Source organism: Vulpes lagopus, chromosome 9 (genome assembly GCF_018345385.1).
Source record: "Vulpes lagopus strain Blue_001 chromosome 9, ASM1834538v1, whole genome shotgun sequence".
Taxonomy (NCBI): Eukaryota; Metazoa; Chordata; class Mammalia; order Carnivora; family Canidae; genus Vulpes; species Vulpes lagopus.
The window spans coordinates 18,892,403-18,910,104 of NC_054832.1; the positions used below are offsets into that span (position 1 = coordinate 18,892,403).

At 35.7% G+C, this 17,702-nt stretch overlaps 1 protein-coding gene across 5 annotated transcripts in view; it reads right to left on the reverse strand.

Annotated features, from left to right (window-relative positions):
* LOC121499146 (MDM2 binding protein) overlaps positions 1-17,702 on the reverse strand; it is a 72,411-nt gene that overhangs the window by 34,780 nt on the left and 19,929 nt on the right. For all 5 annotated transcript variants that reach the window (XM_041769693.1, XM_041769694.1, XM_041769695.1 and 2 more), the window contains exons 12-13: positions 1,137-1,310; positions 2-109 (exon numbers count right to left, since the gene is read on the reverse strand). In XM_041769693.1, the coding sequence (XP_041625627.1) occupies positions 2-109; positions 1,137-1,310 (282 nt within the window). The remainder of the gene's footprint in view (position 1; positions 110-1,136; positions 1,311-17,702) is intronic.

Here is a 17,702-nt window from a genome sequence, read left to right on the forward strand (position 1 = left end):
CTCAGACATTCTTTCAAAGCCAAAGCTTGAACATTAGCTAACTGTTTCTCTCTCTGTATAAGTTGCTCACCCGAAAAATGTGGAAGTGACAAGAAGTCAAAAGGAAAGCCTGAGAAATAGAAAAAAGTCAGTATTAAGGATGTTCTATGACAATAATACTCAGTTCACAGAAAGTTATTAAATATTTTTAAAAAATAAAAGTCAGTTACCCATCTCTCTTGCTCTTGCTTATTTCAAAATAGTAATTAAGATGTAGAAATCAAGTATACTAAATTATTTTGCATTTTAAGCTCTGACCTCCCTTTGAAATTGAGGGAATTCAAGTAACAGAGTAGAAATCCCTCCATAACATTTTCTTTTACGGGCTCAGCTACTCAAACTCCTAAACAAAGCAGAGACGGAGTATGAAAGCTAGTCTCTAAAGATGCCCCAATCAACCACACCTACCATTCACCCATTGTGTAGTCCTTCCACAATCAATCTAGGCTAGCTCTCTGAAACTGATAGGGTACTGCTATGGTAAAAATGACAGTAAATGACTTCAGGCTGGGTCAAAAAACCTGGTGGTTTCTTAGAACAATGCTCTAAGAGAAGTTAACTTCAAGATGGGCAATAAAATGGAACAAGATGCTTGAGAGGAAGTAACTAAAAATGAGGGATAAATTATAGGAAAATATGTTTAATGTGGAAAATACTAAAAATTTCCTATTTGGAATCGAAAGATAACCCACTAACTTTTACCAAGTATAATGAAAAAGGGATTAATTATCTGGACTCCAAACTGTCCAAACATGCTATATGTTTGAAATAAAAGGCAAATTGAAAGGGAAATGGAGTTTGGGGAAAATAAATTCATTAAAAACCACCTAAGTTAACTGCATATACAAACAAATATAAAAACATTTTCTGGGCAGCCCGGGTGGCTCAGCAGTTTAGCACCACCTTCAGCCCAGGGCCTGATCCTGGAGTCCCGGGAACGAGTCCCACATCAGGCTCCCTGCATGGAGCCTGCTTCTTCCTTTGCCTGTGTCTCTGCCTCTCTCTCCCTCTGTGTCTCTCATGAATAAATAAATAAAATTTTAAAAAAATAAAAATAAAAAAAAAAAAAACATTTTCCACCTAAAATGAACACTTACTCTGTTTGGCTTCTTCTGTCCTTGCTTTCATCTTTCCATGAATTAAAGTGAGTGCAATTGAGCCATTGATCTGGTTGGCTGAATGAATCAATGTGGCTTTACATTTTCTGTCACCATTACCTTGTAAGAGGAGATAATAGCTAGAACACTCTCCTTTCACTTCAACATCTGGAACTAAGCAAAAACAATTATCTTGTTAAGTATGTGAAAATTCAAGATGCAACATGGCAAAATCATATATTTGGCCTACAGGCTATAATGACTTTCTATGTTTTTTGAAAACAAGTTATTATCCAATACACTTTGGGTAGCACTTACTCATTTAACTCAGAAAACTGAAAGCTGAAATTCATAACAAAAATGATTGTTTTTTACTTTAAAACATTTTACTTTAAAATTATGTGTACTTTTCATTAGCTTTTGAAATGGCCCACTAGAGTTCCATGGTATCTTTCTTGTATGACCACATCCATAATATATCAACTACTACTTCCAGCTTCTATTTCTTTAAAATGGAAGAAACTGACCCCTGCAAGCACATACAATTCAACTAGTGGAGCAGAAGTGTGCAGATACACTTTAGGGTAGCTATTCGGTTCTGCAGTGGGCATCCATAATGTATTTTACAGGGAGAGTACTCATTAATCTGGCATGCCAGTTACATGAAGGTCAGTTAAGACAGCTTCTTGTATATTTTAAAAACAAATCAAGTGAGGGTTATAGTGAAGGTCAAAGAAAAACTGTGAAGCCTTTGAGATTAAAAATAGAAGTAGAGTCCCTTTTTTTTGAAGATGGTAAATTGGACATAGGCATTCATTTTCACTATCTGCTGAAATTCCACAAAATGAGAATAAAGAGATTTTTAAAATAGCACAAATCTACAAGGACTAATATCTGACAGAAGAGACAATAGCAACTAATTCTGAAAGCAGGAAAGCAGATGAATAATTGGTAAAAGACTGCTAAGGAAGCTGAGAAAAACAGTAGAGAAAGCTTAGAAGCAACATAATTTATACTACAATCCCTGACAAGACTCTGGGATGATGGTCCCAGGTGGCACTGGAAGCAATGTGAAGGTGAAATAAGAAAATAGGTTGAAGTCTGCGAGAAGCAGTTTGGCAGCCTGACCACTCCTTATTCTATTGAGACACATGATTGTCCTTTCCCCAGTCCAGAATAGTGTTTATTCTTTGCAGAAAGTAAAACAAGGTGTCTCCTTCCTGAGAGATACTGGACAGAGAGGAGAGTTAAAGTTAATTATCAGTGGTTAAAATGTGTATTTGTATACTGATATACTGAATATTGAGGCCCTTTACTCTTCTTTACCTACATAACTTCTAGAATTTTAGAAGCTAGATAATAGAATTGAAATTTCTTTTGGAAATGTGATCAGTCCTAGAAGAAAGACTGACGGATCCCAACATTGGAGTCAGCTAAGATCCCAATGAGATCACCCTAAAATGAAGATCAGTCAACAAGCTATAATCCTGCACTCAAATTTTCCCATTAGCTTACTGATACCATCTCTTAAATATGACAGGCAGGCAAAAGTTATGGGCTCTTAAGGAGAGTTGCTAGTATGAAAACTAGATGCCAAAATAAACAGAAAAAAGTGACTTGCAAGGAAACAAAGAATATGCAGTAAAAAGAAATCACACACACAACAAACCAGTCAGATCATTAAAATCCTCAGCGAAGATATTGCATCTATTCAATAAAAACAGATTATAAGAACATTAAGAAAAAGCTCATGAAAATTAAAATTAAAAAGCATAAACATGTATTTCCTCTAAAAGACTAGAAGAAAAAAGTTCAGTGAATCTACAGAATGCATAGTAAAAAGACAAAGAAATGGAAAATAGTGAGGAAGGGAAAGAGACACAGACACACGATCCAGGAGGAACAACATCTACACAGGAATGACAGAAGTGAGAACATGCAAAAGCACAGGCAAGGAAATTACCAACAAAATAATTATAAGAACACTTTCCACAATAAAAAGACCAGCTGAGGCATCTGGGTGAGTCAGTGTTTGAGCGTCTGCCTTTGGCTCAGGTCATGATCCCGGAGTCCTGGGATTGAGTCCTACATCAGGCTCTCTGCAAGGAGCCCGCTTCTCCCTCTGCCTATGTCTCTCTCTGTGTGTCTCTCATGAATAAATTAAAGTCTTAAAAAAGAAAAAAAGACCAGCTTCCAGGAATGCTGAGAGCCCAATATAAGAATATAAACAGAGCCACTAAGGTACATGATCATGAAAATTCAGAAAGATTCAGAAGATTCTACAAAATTCCAGAGAAAATACGTGTTTCCTATTTTAAAAAATTAGGAAAAAATAGCACTAGAATTCTTTTTTTTATAATTTTTTTATTATTTATTTATGAGAGTCATACAGAGAGAGAGAGAGAGGCAGAGACACAGGCAGAGGGAGAAGCAGGCTCCATGCACTGGGAGCCTGACGTGGGATTCGATCCCGGGTCTCCAGGATCACGCCGTGGGCCAAAGGCAGGCGCCAAAGCGCTGCGCCACCCAGGGATCCCAGCACTAGAATTCTAAACAACAGCACTAAAAGCTGGAAGACAGGGTGGCCTGGGTGGCTCAGCCGTTGAGCATCTGCCTTTGGCTCAGGGCATGATCCTGGGCTCTGCGGATGGAGTCCCCCATCGGGCTCCCTACAAAGAGACTGCTTCTCCCACTGCCTATGTCTCTGCCTCTCTGTGTCTCTCACGAATAAATAAATAAAATCTTTAAAAAATAAAAAATAAAAACAAAAATAAAAGCTGGAAGACAATGGGACAATACCTTCAAAATTTCAGGAAGATTTTAGAGAATGTGCTCCACTAAAACGGGGGACTAAAGGAAGAAAAAGGAAGATTAAAGATACCAACAAAAAAAGGGCAGAAGAAATTTCCATAATGATGAATAAATAGTCTTTTAAACCCAAAGCTATGGAACACATCTAGAAAAAGAAGTCTGGATTAGACAGGTCATAAAGATCTGGAAGAGATTTCTTACACAAACATTGATAGAATACTTAATGTGCCTGAAGGTACTGAAATGAGTTTTACCACTGGGAGAAGGCTCTATGGCTGGATATATAAAAAGATTCACTAGCTCTAGCTAAAACAAAAGACTGTACAGGAAAGGAAAAATAACACTTCAAACGTTGAAGAGCAATTACATACTCGTAATAATTAAAACAATGGATATTAATTTAAAATTACTGTATAATCATTCTGAGAGGATAGAAAAATGAGAAGAATTTGAGTGTGTGATGAGAGCAAAGGAGCTTAAAGGATCCATATTTCCCTGATTGAAAACTTACTATGTAGCTACCATAATCAAGACATTGAGGGACTGGTATAAGGACAGACATACAGATGAACAGAAATGAGAGTGCAAAAATAACCCTCACATTTACAGTCAAATGATTTTCAACAAAGGTGCCAAGACGATCTGATGGAGAAGGAACAGTCTTTTCAACAAATGGTCCTGGAACAACTGAACAACCAATATGCAAAGGAATGAAGCTGGACCCCCTACCCATCTACCTCACAATATATATATATCATAATTAATTCAAAATGGATCATAGATGTAAATTTACAAACCAAACTTTAAAACTCTTAAAAAGGCATAAATCTTCATGACCTTGGATTAGGCCATGGTTTGTTAAATAAGAGACCCAAACAAAAGGAAAAACAAAAGGAAAAAACAAAAGGAAAAAAAGCGAAAACTAAATTTCACCAAAATTCAGAACTTCTGTGCTTCAAAGTATACCATCAAGAGAATGAAAAGTCAACCTACTATGGACTTCGGTTATAATGGTATGTCAATGCAAGCTTATCAATTTTAACGAATGTACCATTGGGGTGGAACGTTGGTAACAGGGGAGGTTATATGTGAGGACATAGGCTATATGGAAACTTTCTGTACTTTCTGCTCAATTTTGCTGAGTCTCTAAAACTGCTCTAAAAAATAAAAATTATTAATTTTAAAAAGGGCAGCGTGGGTGGCTTAGCGGTTTGGAGCCTGCCTTTGGCCCAGGGCGTAATCCTGGAGACCCAGGATCCAGTCCCACATCAGGCTCCCAGCATGGAGCCTGCTTCTCAGTCTGCCTGTGTCTCTGCCCCTCCCCCCCTCTGTATCTCTCTCAAATAAATAAAATCTTAAAAGAAAAAAAAAGAAGCATCCATATGACAAGGTTGCTATGATGAGGATTAAATGTGAGATGCTGCAGGGAAAGTGCTTACTTAGATCATTGCCTGACATATACTAACTATTCAATAAATATTACCAATCAATTAAAGTCAACCCACAGAACAAAGTTTTTGTGAATTATATATCTTATAAAGGATTTGTATCTAGAATATATAAATAACTCCACGACTCTAACACTAATAAAAAGACAACTCTATTAAAACTGAGTACAGGATCTGAATAGACATTCCTCCAAAGATAAATACAAATGGCCAAAAGCACATGTAAAGATGTTCTTCATTAGCCAACAAGGTCGTGCAAACCAAAACCACAAAGATACTACTTCACCTCCCTTAGAAGAATATAACAAAAACTATAGACAATAAACAGGTACTGGTATAGGTATAGAGAAAAAGGAACTCTTATAGATTGTTGGTGGGAATATAAAACGATACAGCTACTTTAGAAAAGTCTGAAAATTCCTCAAAAAAGTCAAACTTATAAATTAATATATGACTCAGAAATTCCACTTTCAGGTTTATATTCAAGATAATTTTAAACAAATGTTCACACAAAAACATGTACACAAATATTCATGGCAACATTATTTACAATAGCCCCAAAGAGCCAACAGCTAAAGTGTCCGTCAACTGATGTGTGAATAAATAATAAGTGATACATCCAAATGACAGAGCTATAATCAGCAATGAAAAGGAAGGAAGTATTGGTATATCATACAACAAAGATAAACCTTAAATACATTATGCTGTATGTGAAAGAAGTCAGTCATTAAAGATGACATATTTATTGTGTGATTACTTTTATATGAAATGTCCAAAATAGGCAAATCTATCCAGAAAGAAACAGATCCGTAGTGGCCCAAAGGCTGGAGGAGGAGCAGGCACTGGGGATGGGGAGGGACTGCTAAAGGCTATGGAGTTGCTTTCTGGAGAGATAAAAATGTCCTAAAATTGACCGTGGTGATGGTTACACAATCCATGCTGTAAATAGACTAAAACCAGAATTGTATACTCTAAATGAATTGTATGGTGTAGGAATTATAAACTTTTTAATATGTAATTGTCTTAGGAATGTAAGATTCTGCTCATAAAAAAGTTCTTAGCATTTTGGAATTTACACAAACATGATACATACATATATATATATATGTATATATATATACATATGAGTACACTTACAAACATATATATGTACATATATACATAGACAAAGAAAACTGTAATTTTATTAAAACGGTTTATTTCACAGATGAATATACTGCGACTTAAAGCTCATCTCTCTAAACAACCATCTAGTACAAAATAAATTTATTCAATAGAGCCATTAATACTGTTTATAAATATCAATCTGAGAAAAGGAGTTTCAATAAAGGTTTTAGGAAGGAAAAATCCTTGTTACCAGTTGCATTTGAAACTCAAGTTTGCTAAGAGTTATAGTTACTTTAATTCATTTACAAACTTAGCACTTTGCCAACTTAATTTATGGGTGCCCCTTCAAGCCATAGCACCCTTTCCACATTTATTTTACATTCCATCACCTTTATGAGCATTTTAATCATGGAAGCCTGTAATTAAAACAATTTTATTTTTCTCAAAGGAAAAATATTTATTTTAAGGAACTCCCCTAATCATAATGACTATGCAGTCATTTAAAAAAATGTTATTCCAGGTTTGGCAGATGTTAACTGAAGAGTTATTAAGTAGTTTTTATGTAAATACTACAGAGAGTAATAGATTTACAATTAGCATTGTTATTCAATTCTCATAGCAGTTCCTAAAGAAATAAGGGGAAATGATCACAACAGAAAACTTCTACCTATTTTCTTTGTTTTTTAAGATTGATTTATTTGAGAGAGAGGGAGTGAGTGAGCATCAGAAGGAGGGGCAGAGGGAGACAGAGAATCTCAAGCAAACTCTCTCCTGAGTGTGGGGCTCTATCTTATGACCTTGAGATCATGACCAGAGCCAAAATCAAGAGTCAGACACTTAACGGACTTCAGGCACTCATGTACCCTCTATTTTCTTCAGTTACTTTTACACTATCAATTTTTAAGAGATCGATTGGCTTGCATGTCCTCTCCAACATCCATTTTGGACCTACTATATAGGTAAAATGAAAGAGGTAGAAACTACAGTGCCCTTTAAATGTAACAAGTTTTACAAATAATATATAAACTATAATGAAGAGATAGATCATTCTTAGTTTCATTAGCAAACAAAATTCTAGTAAAATAAAAATAAAGTCATATTTTATACCAAATAAGTTCCTCAGTGGTTCTTAAAATCTTGTAACACCCTCTCTTTTTAAAAGTTTAACAATATAAAATACTAAAGAGTATTACTATAAGGAGGAAATAATATTCCATATGATATAATGAAAAATATCTCAGGATGATTAGGGTATAAGATATTCTGGTTAAGTAAATCCTCTGACAAATATTATATATCTACATCTATATATCTTAATTTTTTTTTTTTATTATTTATTTATGATAGTCACAGAGAGAGAGAGAGAGGCAGACATAGGCAGAGGGAGAAGCAGGCTCCATGCACCGGGAGCCCGACGTGGGATTCGATCCCGGGTCTTCAGGATCGCGCCCTGGGTCAAAGGCAGGCGCCGAACCGCTGCGCCACCCAGGGATCCCCCATCTATATATCTTAAGAAACAACCAATTAATATACACAATTATTTTGATAATCATGCTAAAAATTAAATAAAATAAAATCTAGTCTTCAATGTAGGGATTTTATGAAGCTACACACTTCTCAACAATGCCATTGTTCCTACAATTCTAGACTCAAATCTTTGAAATGGTCCTTAGGGTCAGCTAGGGAATCATAAGGAAAACAACAACAATCTAATCATATTTACAAAGCATTTTCAAAATATTTATTGCCTAGCTTGATTCCCCACTAAACAGTACCTGTTTATTCATCAGACTAAGCTTTGAGCAATCTAACATGAAACTTAGCTTCACGGAGACTAGCCAAGAAAATGCCTCCAGGCTCAATTATAAAAATAAATCTGAAATGGCTTAAGAAACGATAGTATTGTTCAATAGCTGTATGACACCTCTTACTGTGAAGATTCCAAAAACGCAGAAAAAATTATGAATTGCACCATGACTATTTTAAATGAGTAAGTAACATTAGGATCATAAACTTTATATATTTCCCTTTAGTTACAACATAGTAAAAGAGGCAATTTGAAAGCTACAATGAATAGACAAACTTCAGAAGATATTTCAAGATCTTTTAATCATGAAGAACAAGGATTTCTTTACTGTTCCATAGATATAGACACCCTTTAAGATTGACAGAATAACAAAAGCTACTGCAGAGTTTACAAAGTGTCTACCTTCATCACCAACTGTGATTCAAACAAGTTTGTGAGATACACTAAGCAAGTATTACTATCCTGATTTTCTAACCAAAGAATTAAAAGCCTAAGATAGTGATTCTTTTTTTTTTTTTTTTTTTTTTTTTGTCTCAGAGCATCTGAAGGACTTTCTCTTCAGTAACAGTGGCTCTCTAGCCTAGGGTTTTGAAAAAAGCACATCTAGGGCAAAAGTTCTTAATGCTGGATGCACTTGAAACACTTGAGTGCTTTTACAAGCTATTGAGGGCCTGGTTTCCTCCCCAGAAATTTGTATTTAACTGTTTTCAGGTAGGACCCCGATAGACTTTCTTCCTTTTTGACCTTCCTTCCTTCCTGCCTTACCTCCTTGCCTCTCTCTTTCCTTCCATCTCTCTCTCACAAAAAGTTTTAATGAGGTATAATGTACACATATCAAAGTATAAATGTGATTAACTTAAGGAAATTATATAATTATGCATCCATCACTATAATCCAGTTTTGGAAAACTCCCATTATCTTTCTGCAGCCAATCTCCCCTCCTATTCCTGGCTTCAGGCAACCACTGATCTTCTTTCTGGACCTTTAGCTTTTTATAGAAATTCGATATAAACTTACCATATTTAGGTACACCCAAAATTTGTCATGCCTCAATATGTTAAGCAATATTCCACTGTACGGACAAAACAAACTGTGTTTATCTATTCATATGGATATTTGCATAGTTTCCAGTTCTTAGCTACTATAAATATGGCTCTTATTAACAGTTACTTGCAAGTGTTTGTGTGAACATATGTTCTCATTTCTCCTGGATAAATACCTAGGAATAGAAATACTGAGTTGCACAGTTAAGTGTAAGTTTAACTGCTACACTGTTTTCCAGAGTATCTATGCCATTTTACACCATCACCAGCTATGTGTGAGATTTGCAGTTTCTTCACATCCTCATCAACATTTGATAGTCACTGTTTTTAATAATAGCCATTCTAGTAAGCATATTATAGAATTGCATTGTGGTTTTAATTTGCATTTCCCAGAAGACTAATGATGTTAAACATCTTTCATGTACTTTATTAGCTATTCATGTATCTTAATGAAATGTCTACTCAAGTCTCTTACCTATTTATTAATTGGGTTGCAAGATTTTTTTTTTTTTTTAATGTATCTGTCCACTGTTGACATGACTGGAAATGTTTTTTCTGGGTGCCTCAGTTGGTTAAGCACCTGCCTTCAGCTCAGGTCATGAATCTCAGGGTCCTGGGATCAAGCCCCACGTTGGGCTCCCCCTCAGCAGGGAGTCTGCTTCACATTCTTTCTCTCTCTCTCTGGCCCTCCCCATTTCTTGTTTTCTCTCTCTCTCAAATAAAGAAGGAAAATAAAAAACAAAAAAATAGGAAATGTTTTTTCTTAGCAGTTTTTAAAAATTTTTTCTGGGGTGCCTGGGTGGCTCAGGAGGTTAAGCATCCAATTCTTGATTTTGACTCACATCATGATCTCAGGGTTCAGGGATCAAACCCCAGGTCAGGCTCCATGCTCAGCAGGGAGACTGCTTGTTTCCCTTTCCCTGTGCCCCTTCCTCTGCTCCTGCACACATGAGCTCTCTCTAAAATAAATAAATAAATCTTTTAAAAAATAAAATTAAAAAAATAAATAATTTTTCTTAGTTTTTTTTTTTTTTTTGAAAGTAGACATTTTTAGTTTGGGTGAATTTATAGATTTTTTTTCTTTTTATAGATCCTTTTGGTTGATATATTTTCTTATAGATGTTTTATAGTTTTAATGCTTGCATTTAGTTATATAGTCCATTTAGAGATAATTTTTACATAAAAATCTTACATATGGATATCCAGTTCTTTCAGCACTGTGTTAAGGAGACTTTTTCCCATTGGTATCTTTATTTCTATACTGTTCCATTGATACATGTATGTTCTTCCTTCAATACCACACTGTCTTGAATACTGTGGCTTTATAGCTGTGAAGTTGTGAATCAGGTAATGTAAGTTCCCAAAAGTCGTTCTTCCTTTTCAACATTGTTTAGCCATTCTAAGACCTTTGCAATTCCATATAAACTTTGTATCAGTTTGTCAATTTCTATGAAAAGTCCTCTTGGGATTTTGTTAGAGATGAATTAAATCTATGGGTCAATTCAGAGGGAAGTACCATCTTAAAATAGAGTTTCCCAATTCACAAACACGGTGTATCTTTTCATTTACTTCTATTTTCTTTAATTACTCTCAGTAAGTTTTGTAGTTTTCAGTGTACAGATCTTGCACTTTCTTTGTTAGATGTAGTCTTCAGCATTTTATTCACTGACTTCTGGTCTCATTCCTTCTTCCTAATTAACTTGGAATCAGTCTTCTAGCTTCCTGAGGTTCATGTTTGGATTACTAATTTTAGATCTTTCTTCTGTGATAAGCATTTACAATCTTCTTAGTACTGACTTACATGCTATCCATAATTTATATGTTTTGGTTTTATTAGTTAAAAACATTTTCTAATTTCCCCTTTGGTTTCTTTTTAGACCTATGGGTTATTTAGAAGAGTCTAATTTCCAAATATTTAAAGTATTCCTCACGTTGGTATTTGCTAACTTCTAATTTAATTCTATTGTAATTTAAGAACATACTGGGCATTATTTCTACCCTTTTAAATTTATTAGCCTTATTTAATCACTTAATATATACATGGTCTATCCTGGGCAACATTCTATATATGCTTAAAGACAACGAGGATGCCATTGAATGGTATATTCAATAAAAGTTAACACAGTAAAGTTGGCTGCTAGTGTTCATTACCAGAAGTCCTACCATCTGCAATAATGCCCTGAACCCAGTGTCATTTCATTTTAACCTTATTAGTTTCAGCTCATTATTTTGAAACACTCTTATCACACTGATTTGAGAATCAAGAAGGCACATGATTCATCAATTCAAAACATTTCATTAGTCCTTATTAATCTAGTCCCTTTAAAAATACTTTTACTAGAAGACACTTGTCTGTCAACAAAACAGTAACTTTTTTCAAGAGTACCTTTAAAATATTCTCTTTCAAAAGAATTCCAATTAAAAAAAAATGAGACAACAATAGAACTCAAGATAGTAAAATTATCTGGATGGTCTGTGGATACATTCAGACTTGGGTGAAAATTCTGATTGTACCCTGTGATATTAGAGAAGTTTCTTGATTTCTCTATACTTCAGATTATTCATTTGTAATGTATAGTTAGGCAATGATCAATATTGAATCTTTTGACAATTCTGTAAAACTTCTCTGTGAACATATGGTAAGCCAGGCACTTTTCATTACACGTTTTCAGTACAAGTTTTACATATAGAAGCCTTTCTTCAGAGTAATTCAGTTGCATTTGTTCATATAGTTATGTTTTTGTTTTTAAAGATTTTATTTATTTATTCATGAGAGAGACAGAGAGAGGCAGAGACATAGGCAGAAGGGGAAGCAGGTTCCTCGCAGGGAGCCTGATGTGAGACTCGATCCCGTGACGTAGGGATCATGACCTGAGCCAAAGGCAGATGCTCAACCACTGAGCCACCCAGGCGTTCCCTGTTCACATAGTTCTTTTGCATTTTTCTTAGTATCATAATACTTTCTAGCTATTTCACTGAAAATTACTGTTAAAAATCATTCTTTGGCTATGTTTAATTTAAGCATAATTCAGTTGGAACATTGTTTTTCTATTTTAGGTCAAACCATATGCAACTGCTGATACCTAACAATTTTTGATATACAAGTACAGCAATACCATATGGTTCAAATTAATATATATATGTATGTTATTTCATCAGAGATAATTTGTTAAACCTAAGGAACGAACAAAAACTGGGGCAAATATTTTGATTCACGTTGTATGGGTGGAATCCATTCAAAATTCTTTTACTTCTCCAGACAACAAATATCACTACCTGGAAATATAAATCTCATGTATTACTTAACAACTATTTTTGAGTACCTAATAAGTATCAGGCACTGTTCCAGGCACTGAAAATAAAGAAATGAATAAAAATTAAAAACTCCATCTTGTCTCCTCTGGCTTTGAGTGAGAGAAAAAGACACATACTATATTAGGTAGTGGTAAGTACTAACAAGAAAAAAAATAAAGTTGGAGAAATGGATATAAAGTCAGGAGAAGAGTCTGTTTGCAATTTTCGATGGGATGGCAAATTAGGTCCTGAATGAGAAAATGACTGGAGTAAAGGCCCCTCAAAACTGAGAGGCCTAGCCATATGGGCTTCTGGGGTAAAACCTAAACTCATTACCTCCACAGTCATGTAAGCTTCCTGAGAACATGGACTTTGTTCTATTCACTGCTGGTCCAGCATGTGTAACAGTGCCTACTGTACTGTGGATATTCGATAATAGTATCTGCTGAAAAACTGAATATTTAACGCAAAACTTCTATTTATATAAACAAATACATACAAGTGCTTACACACATACTCCAAATTGTTGTTTTTACCACAAATGTTAGCATAATAAATAGTCTTTCCACATCTAACTTTTTTCAAGTACTATCTCTTCTGGATTTATGGTTGGTTGCTATTGAAAACAATGGTATAATTAAGTAAGACTTGTAATGGCTTCTTGATATTTCTTTCTTTCTTTCTTTTTTTTTTTTTTTTAAGATTTTATTTATTTACTCATGAGAGACATGGAAAAAGAGGCAGAGACATAGGCAGAGGGAGAAGTAGGCTCCCTGCAGGGAGCATGATGCAGAACTCGATCCCAGGACTTCCAGATAACAACATGAGCCAAGGCAGATGCTCAACCACTGAGCCACACAGGTGCCCCTTGATATCTATTTTCTATTATAGTTTAAATTCCAGAGGATCCCTGGGTGGCTCAGTGGTTTGGCGCCTGCCTTTGGCCCAGGGCGCAATCCTGGAGTCCCAGGATCAAGTCCTGCGTCGGGCTCCCAGCACGGAGCCTGTTTATCGAGTCCCGCGTCGGGCTCCCAGCACGGAGCCTGTTTATCCCTCTGCCTATGTCTCTGCCTCTCTCCCTCTCTCTGTGTCTATCATAAGTAAATACATCTTCAAAAAAATAAATAAATAAATTCCAGGAAAGGAGGAATCAAGTCTACCTTGCTCATTACTAACCTCCAGATTATTTTACCATGCCTGATACATAATATTTACTCAATCTCAAAAAAATGAATGAAAGGTGTGACTGACTAAAGGAAAGAATGAATGAACAATAAGGTCATAAAGGATTAAAATCAGAGAATAGCTTAAAGGAACCGTATACAGTTTAGCATGGATGACAGGGGAGATGCAGAGCCAACAGTCCAGCCAAAAGCAGAGCTGGACATGATGTAGTAAGTTTCAGGAACACAGAACATTGATTTAAGAGTTTCATCTAATAGTTGATATCTTTAGAATAGTGAGAGAAGCTACTTGTAGTAGCACTATAATGGGATATGATGTTTTCCTAAGTAAGAGCTATTAAAACTTTATGCTAGCTAAAACTTGGCTCCTCTTTTACAAAAGGAGTTCTGTCATGAAATAAATAATTTCCCCTACAGAAAGGGCTATGGGTAGAATAGAACTTAATAATCAGCTGTCCAATTTGATTGTTTCTACTTCCAAGATAAAAAAAAAAAATACCGTAAAGTAGCAGCATAATCAGCATTTAATGATACAGCCTAATCAGTAATCAACAATCTGCCTTGGAAGATTGTCATGTGATATATGTCTTATTATTCAGAAGTTACCAATATTAATCTCCAAATTTCAAGAGATGATAATTTAAAGAAATCAAATCAAGTCATATGCTAAGGTAGTTTCTTTTTTTCTTTTTTTAAGGTAGTTTCTTAAAGTTGCAATAAAAAGCATGGGAAAAAAATCCACTTAAGAATAAATTCTAAATCAATAAATTACCTTTATAAAAGTTACAAAGGAAAAATTAATAATGGGCTGTCCAGATCACAGTCAAGTTTAATTAGGAGATATTAATATTCAATTCATAGTAAGCCTTACACACGTGTAATGTTGAGAAATGGATAAATATTATCCTAGGATTTCATGTAAAGTAAGTGAAATTGACTACTGCCACCTAGCAAATCTATTTCTGTTTTTGTTTTAGCATCTGCCAAAATCACCATATATACATCTATTCCCTGGGAGGAGTTGAGAAGGGCCAAAGCTGCACTTCTTTATGTACTAGTACAGTGCAACAAACTATATTAACAATACCTGTTCCTCCAGGAAGCTGTTCTGAATTCTTACAATTATGTTAGGTCATACATTCTGGAAGTATCTTTCACTTCACCTTCATACTGTTGACTAAACAGAGTAAAAACTGATTTTTCAAAGTGCCTTCATCACTTGATTGGGATCGTGCAACTACTTTGTCAAGTGGAAGGACCAGTTTGACTCCCCTTTATTTCCCACACTGGTAATATGCAATAAATGGTATTTTGTTGTTGATGTTAATGATTATAGCCCCCTAGGGTCTTTCTACTACCATTTGCTAAACTACTTTTTAGTTTTTCTTTCACTTTTACCTTAAACTCAGGTTATTTCTGAAGATCCTAGCTTTGACTCTCTTCTCTAGTCATGCTGTGGTTTTGTCTAGCCACTCCTAGGGCTTCAACTATTACCTGCACACAGTCATGGTAGGCTTTTACATTGGGGGCTTCTCTGCATTCACACCCTTGTCTAGTCACAATCCCCCTATGAACCTGGGCCATTCTTGTGAGTAGCTTTAAATAAAAGAATACAGTAGAAGTGACACTGGGGGATCCCTGGATGGCTCAGCAGTTTGGCCTTCGGCCCAGGGCGTGATCCTGGAGACCTGGGATCAAGTCCCACGTCTGGCTTGCTGCATGGAGCCTGCTTCTCCCTCTGCCTGTGTCTCTGCCTCTCTTTCTTTCTCTGTCTCTCATGAATGAATAAATAAAAATCTTAAAACAAACAAACAAAAAACAACGAAGTGACACTGGGCCAGATCTGGGACTAAGCCTTAAAAGTCCTAGAAGTTTTGATTTTTGTACATTTTGGAGTCTTAAGCCTCCATGGAAAAATTCCAGCTAACCTGCTAGAGATCACATGAAGAAAGCATGGGGCAAGGAAAAGGCTCCGAGATTATATGGAGAAAGTAAGATAGCAGCCACTGCATCCCAAGCTGAGTTCAACTTTTGAACAATCCATAAGCTCAGTGCAGCTGCATCAGTGACCCCTGGTGAGAATGGCAGAAGAACCATCCAGGTGGGGAAGCCTGTTAGCGGGTCAAGCTTCAGGCTTCGCTCAGGTAATGATTCCTGTGTCCTGAGAGCAAGCTCCTTGCTCAGCGGGGAGTCTGCTTCTCCCTCTCCTTCTGCCCTTTCTCCGGCTCATGCTCTCTCCCCGGCCCGCCCCCTCAAAATAAATAAAATCTTAAAAAAAAAAAAAAAGAATCCACCCAGGTAAACCTAGTTCAAAAAGCATTTGCTCTTTGGGACACCTGGGTGGCTTAGCAGTTGAGTGTCTGCCTTTGGCTCAAGGCATGATCCCAGGGTTCTGGGATCAAGTCTGCATCAGGGTCCCTGCAGGGAGCCTGCTCTTCCCTCTGCCTATGAGTCTGCCTCTCCCTCTATGTCTCTCATGAATAAATAAAATCTTTAAAAAAATAAATAAAAATAAAATGAAAAAATAAAGCATTTGCTTTTTGAAGCTACTTAGTTTTAGGCTGGTTTGTTACAAATAAATAAAACAGGTGGTAAACTCAAAATCTAAATCTCTAGCCCTGACCATTCTCTAGGCATAATAGACCTGATTTCAAATTCTAAATTTAAATTTCCATATAGATATCATCTCCATTTCAAATTCACCATTTGCTAAGATGGATTTCAGCATCTCACCTATATAATACTGTGTAAGCTACCGATAAAATTTGTACTCCTCAGGATTCTATGGCTCTGGAATCTTTCTAGAATTTTCTTCTAGAACGATCCAGGTCAGTATGTTTCCATTCCAGATCTTAGTCCCTTCATACCATGGGACACGAAAACTAACTATAAGCTCAAAGATAATTTAAACAAATTATTGTCCAACAACAACAACAACAACAAAAAACCAAGTACATATAAGCAAACTATGAAGAAGCACCATTTAGCTATACGACTGGGGCAAGCAACTAACATTTTGAGGCATAATTACCTCAAAAAATACTAAAGTTTGAATATAAATGGTGTGATTTTACAACAGGTTTCATTTTTATAATGATATTTTGAATGTAATAAAGCATTAGATGCAATACAGTGCAGTGATTAAGAACAAAGCCTGGGTTCAAATCCTTGGAGAAGTTACAGAACTATTAACTGTCGGAGCCAGGATTTGAACCAAGATTCTGCCAATTAACAGCTCTGTAACTTCTTCAAGTCCCAATTTCTGAATCTGTTAAATGGATATAAAAATAAATTTATAGGGCTATCATAAGAATTAAATGAGCCAATATTTCTAAAGTCGGTAGAACACTGCATAGCATATAATTGTTAAATAACTTCTATTTCTTCAGAAAACTATAATCACAAGGTTTTATGTACCATATGATAAATTAATCACTTTCTTTTCTTTTTTTTTCAGATTGTATTTATTTATTTGACAGAGTGAGAGAGAGAGAGTGCATGTGTGAGCATGAGTGGAGGTCAGGGAAGAAGGAGAGGGAGAAGCAGACTCCCCACAGAGCAGGGAGCCCAACGCAGGGCTCGATCCCAGGACCCCAGGATCTTGACCTGAGCTAAAGGCAGATGCTTAACCAACTGAGCCACCCAGGCACACCTAACTACTTTATTTCATAAATTTCATTCCTGAAATGTCTCTAAGAAACCCATATTTGATATAATCAGCTATCTACTTAACCAAAATTGCCTTTAGATCACTGGTTATTTTTTTGAATATATAAGGTAGCATATACTTTGTTGTCACTAACAGTAGGCTATTAGAGATAAAAAATCTTAAAATGCTATGGCTTTGTTTTAAAACTAAGTAATAAATAATA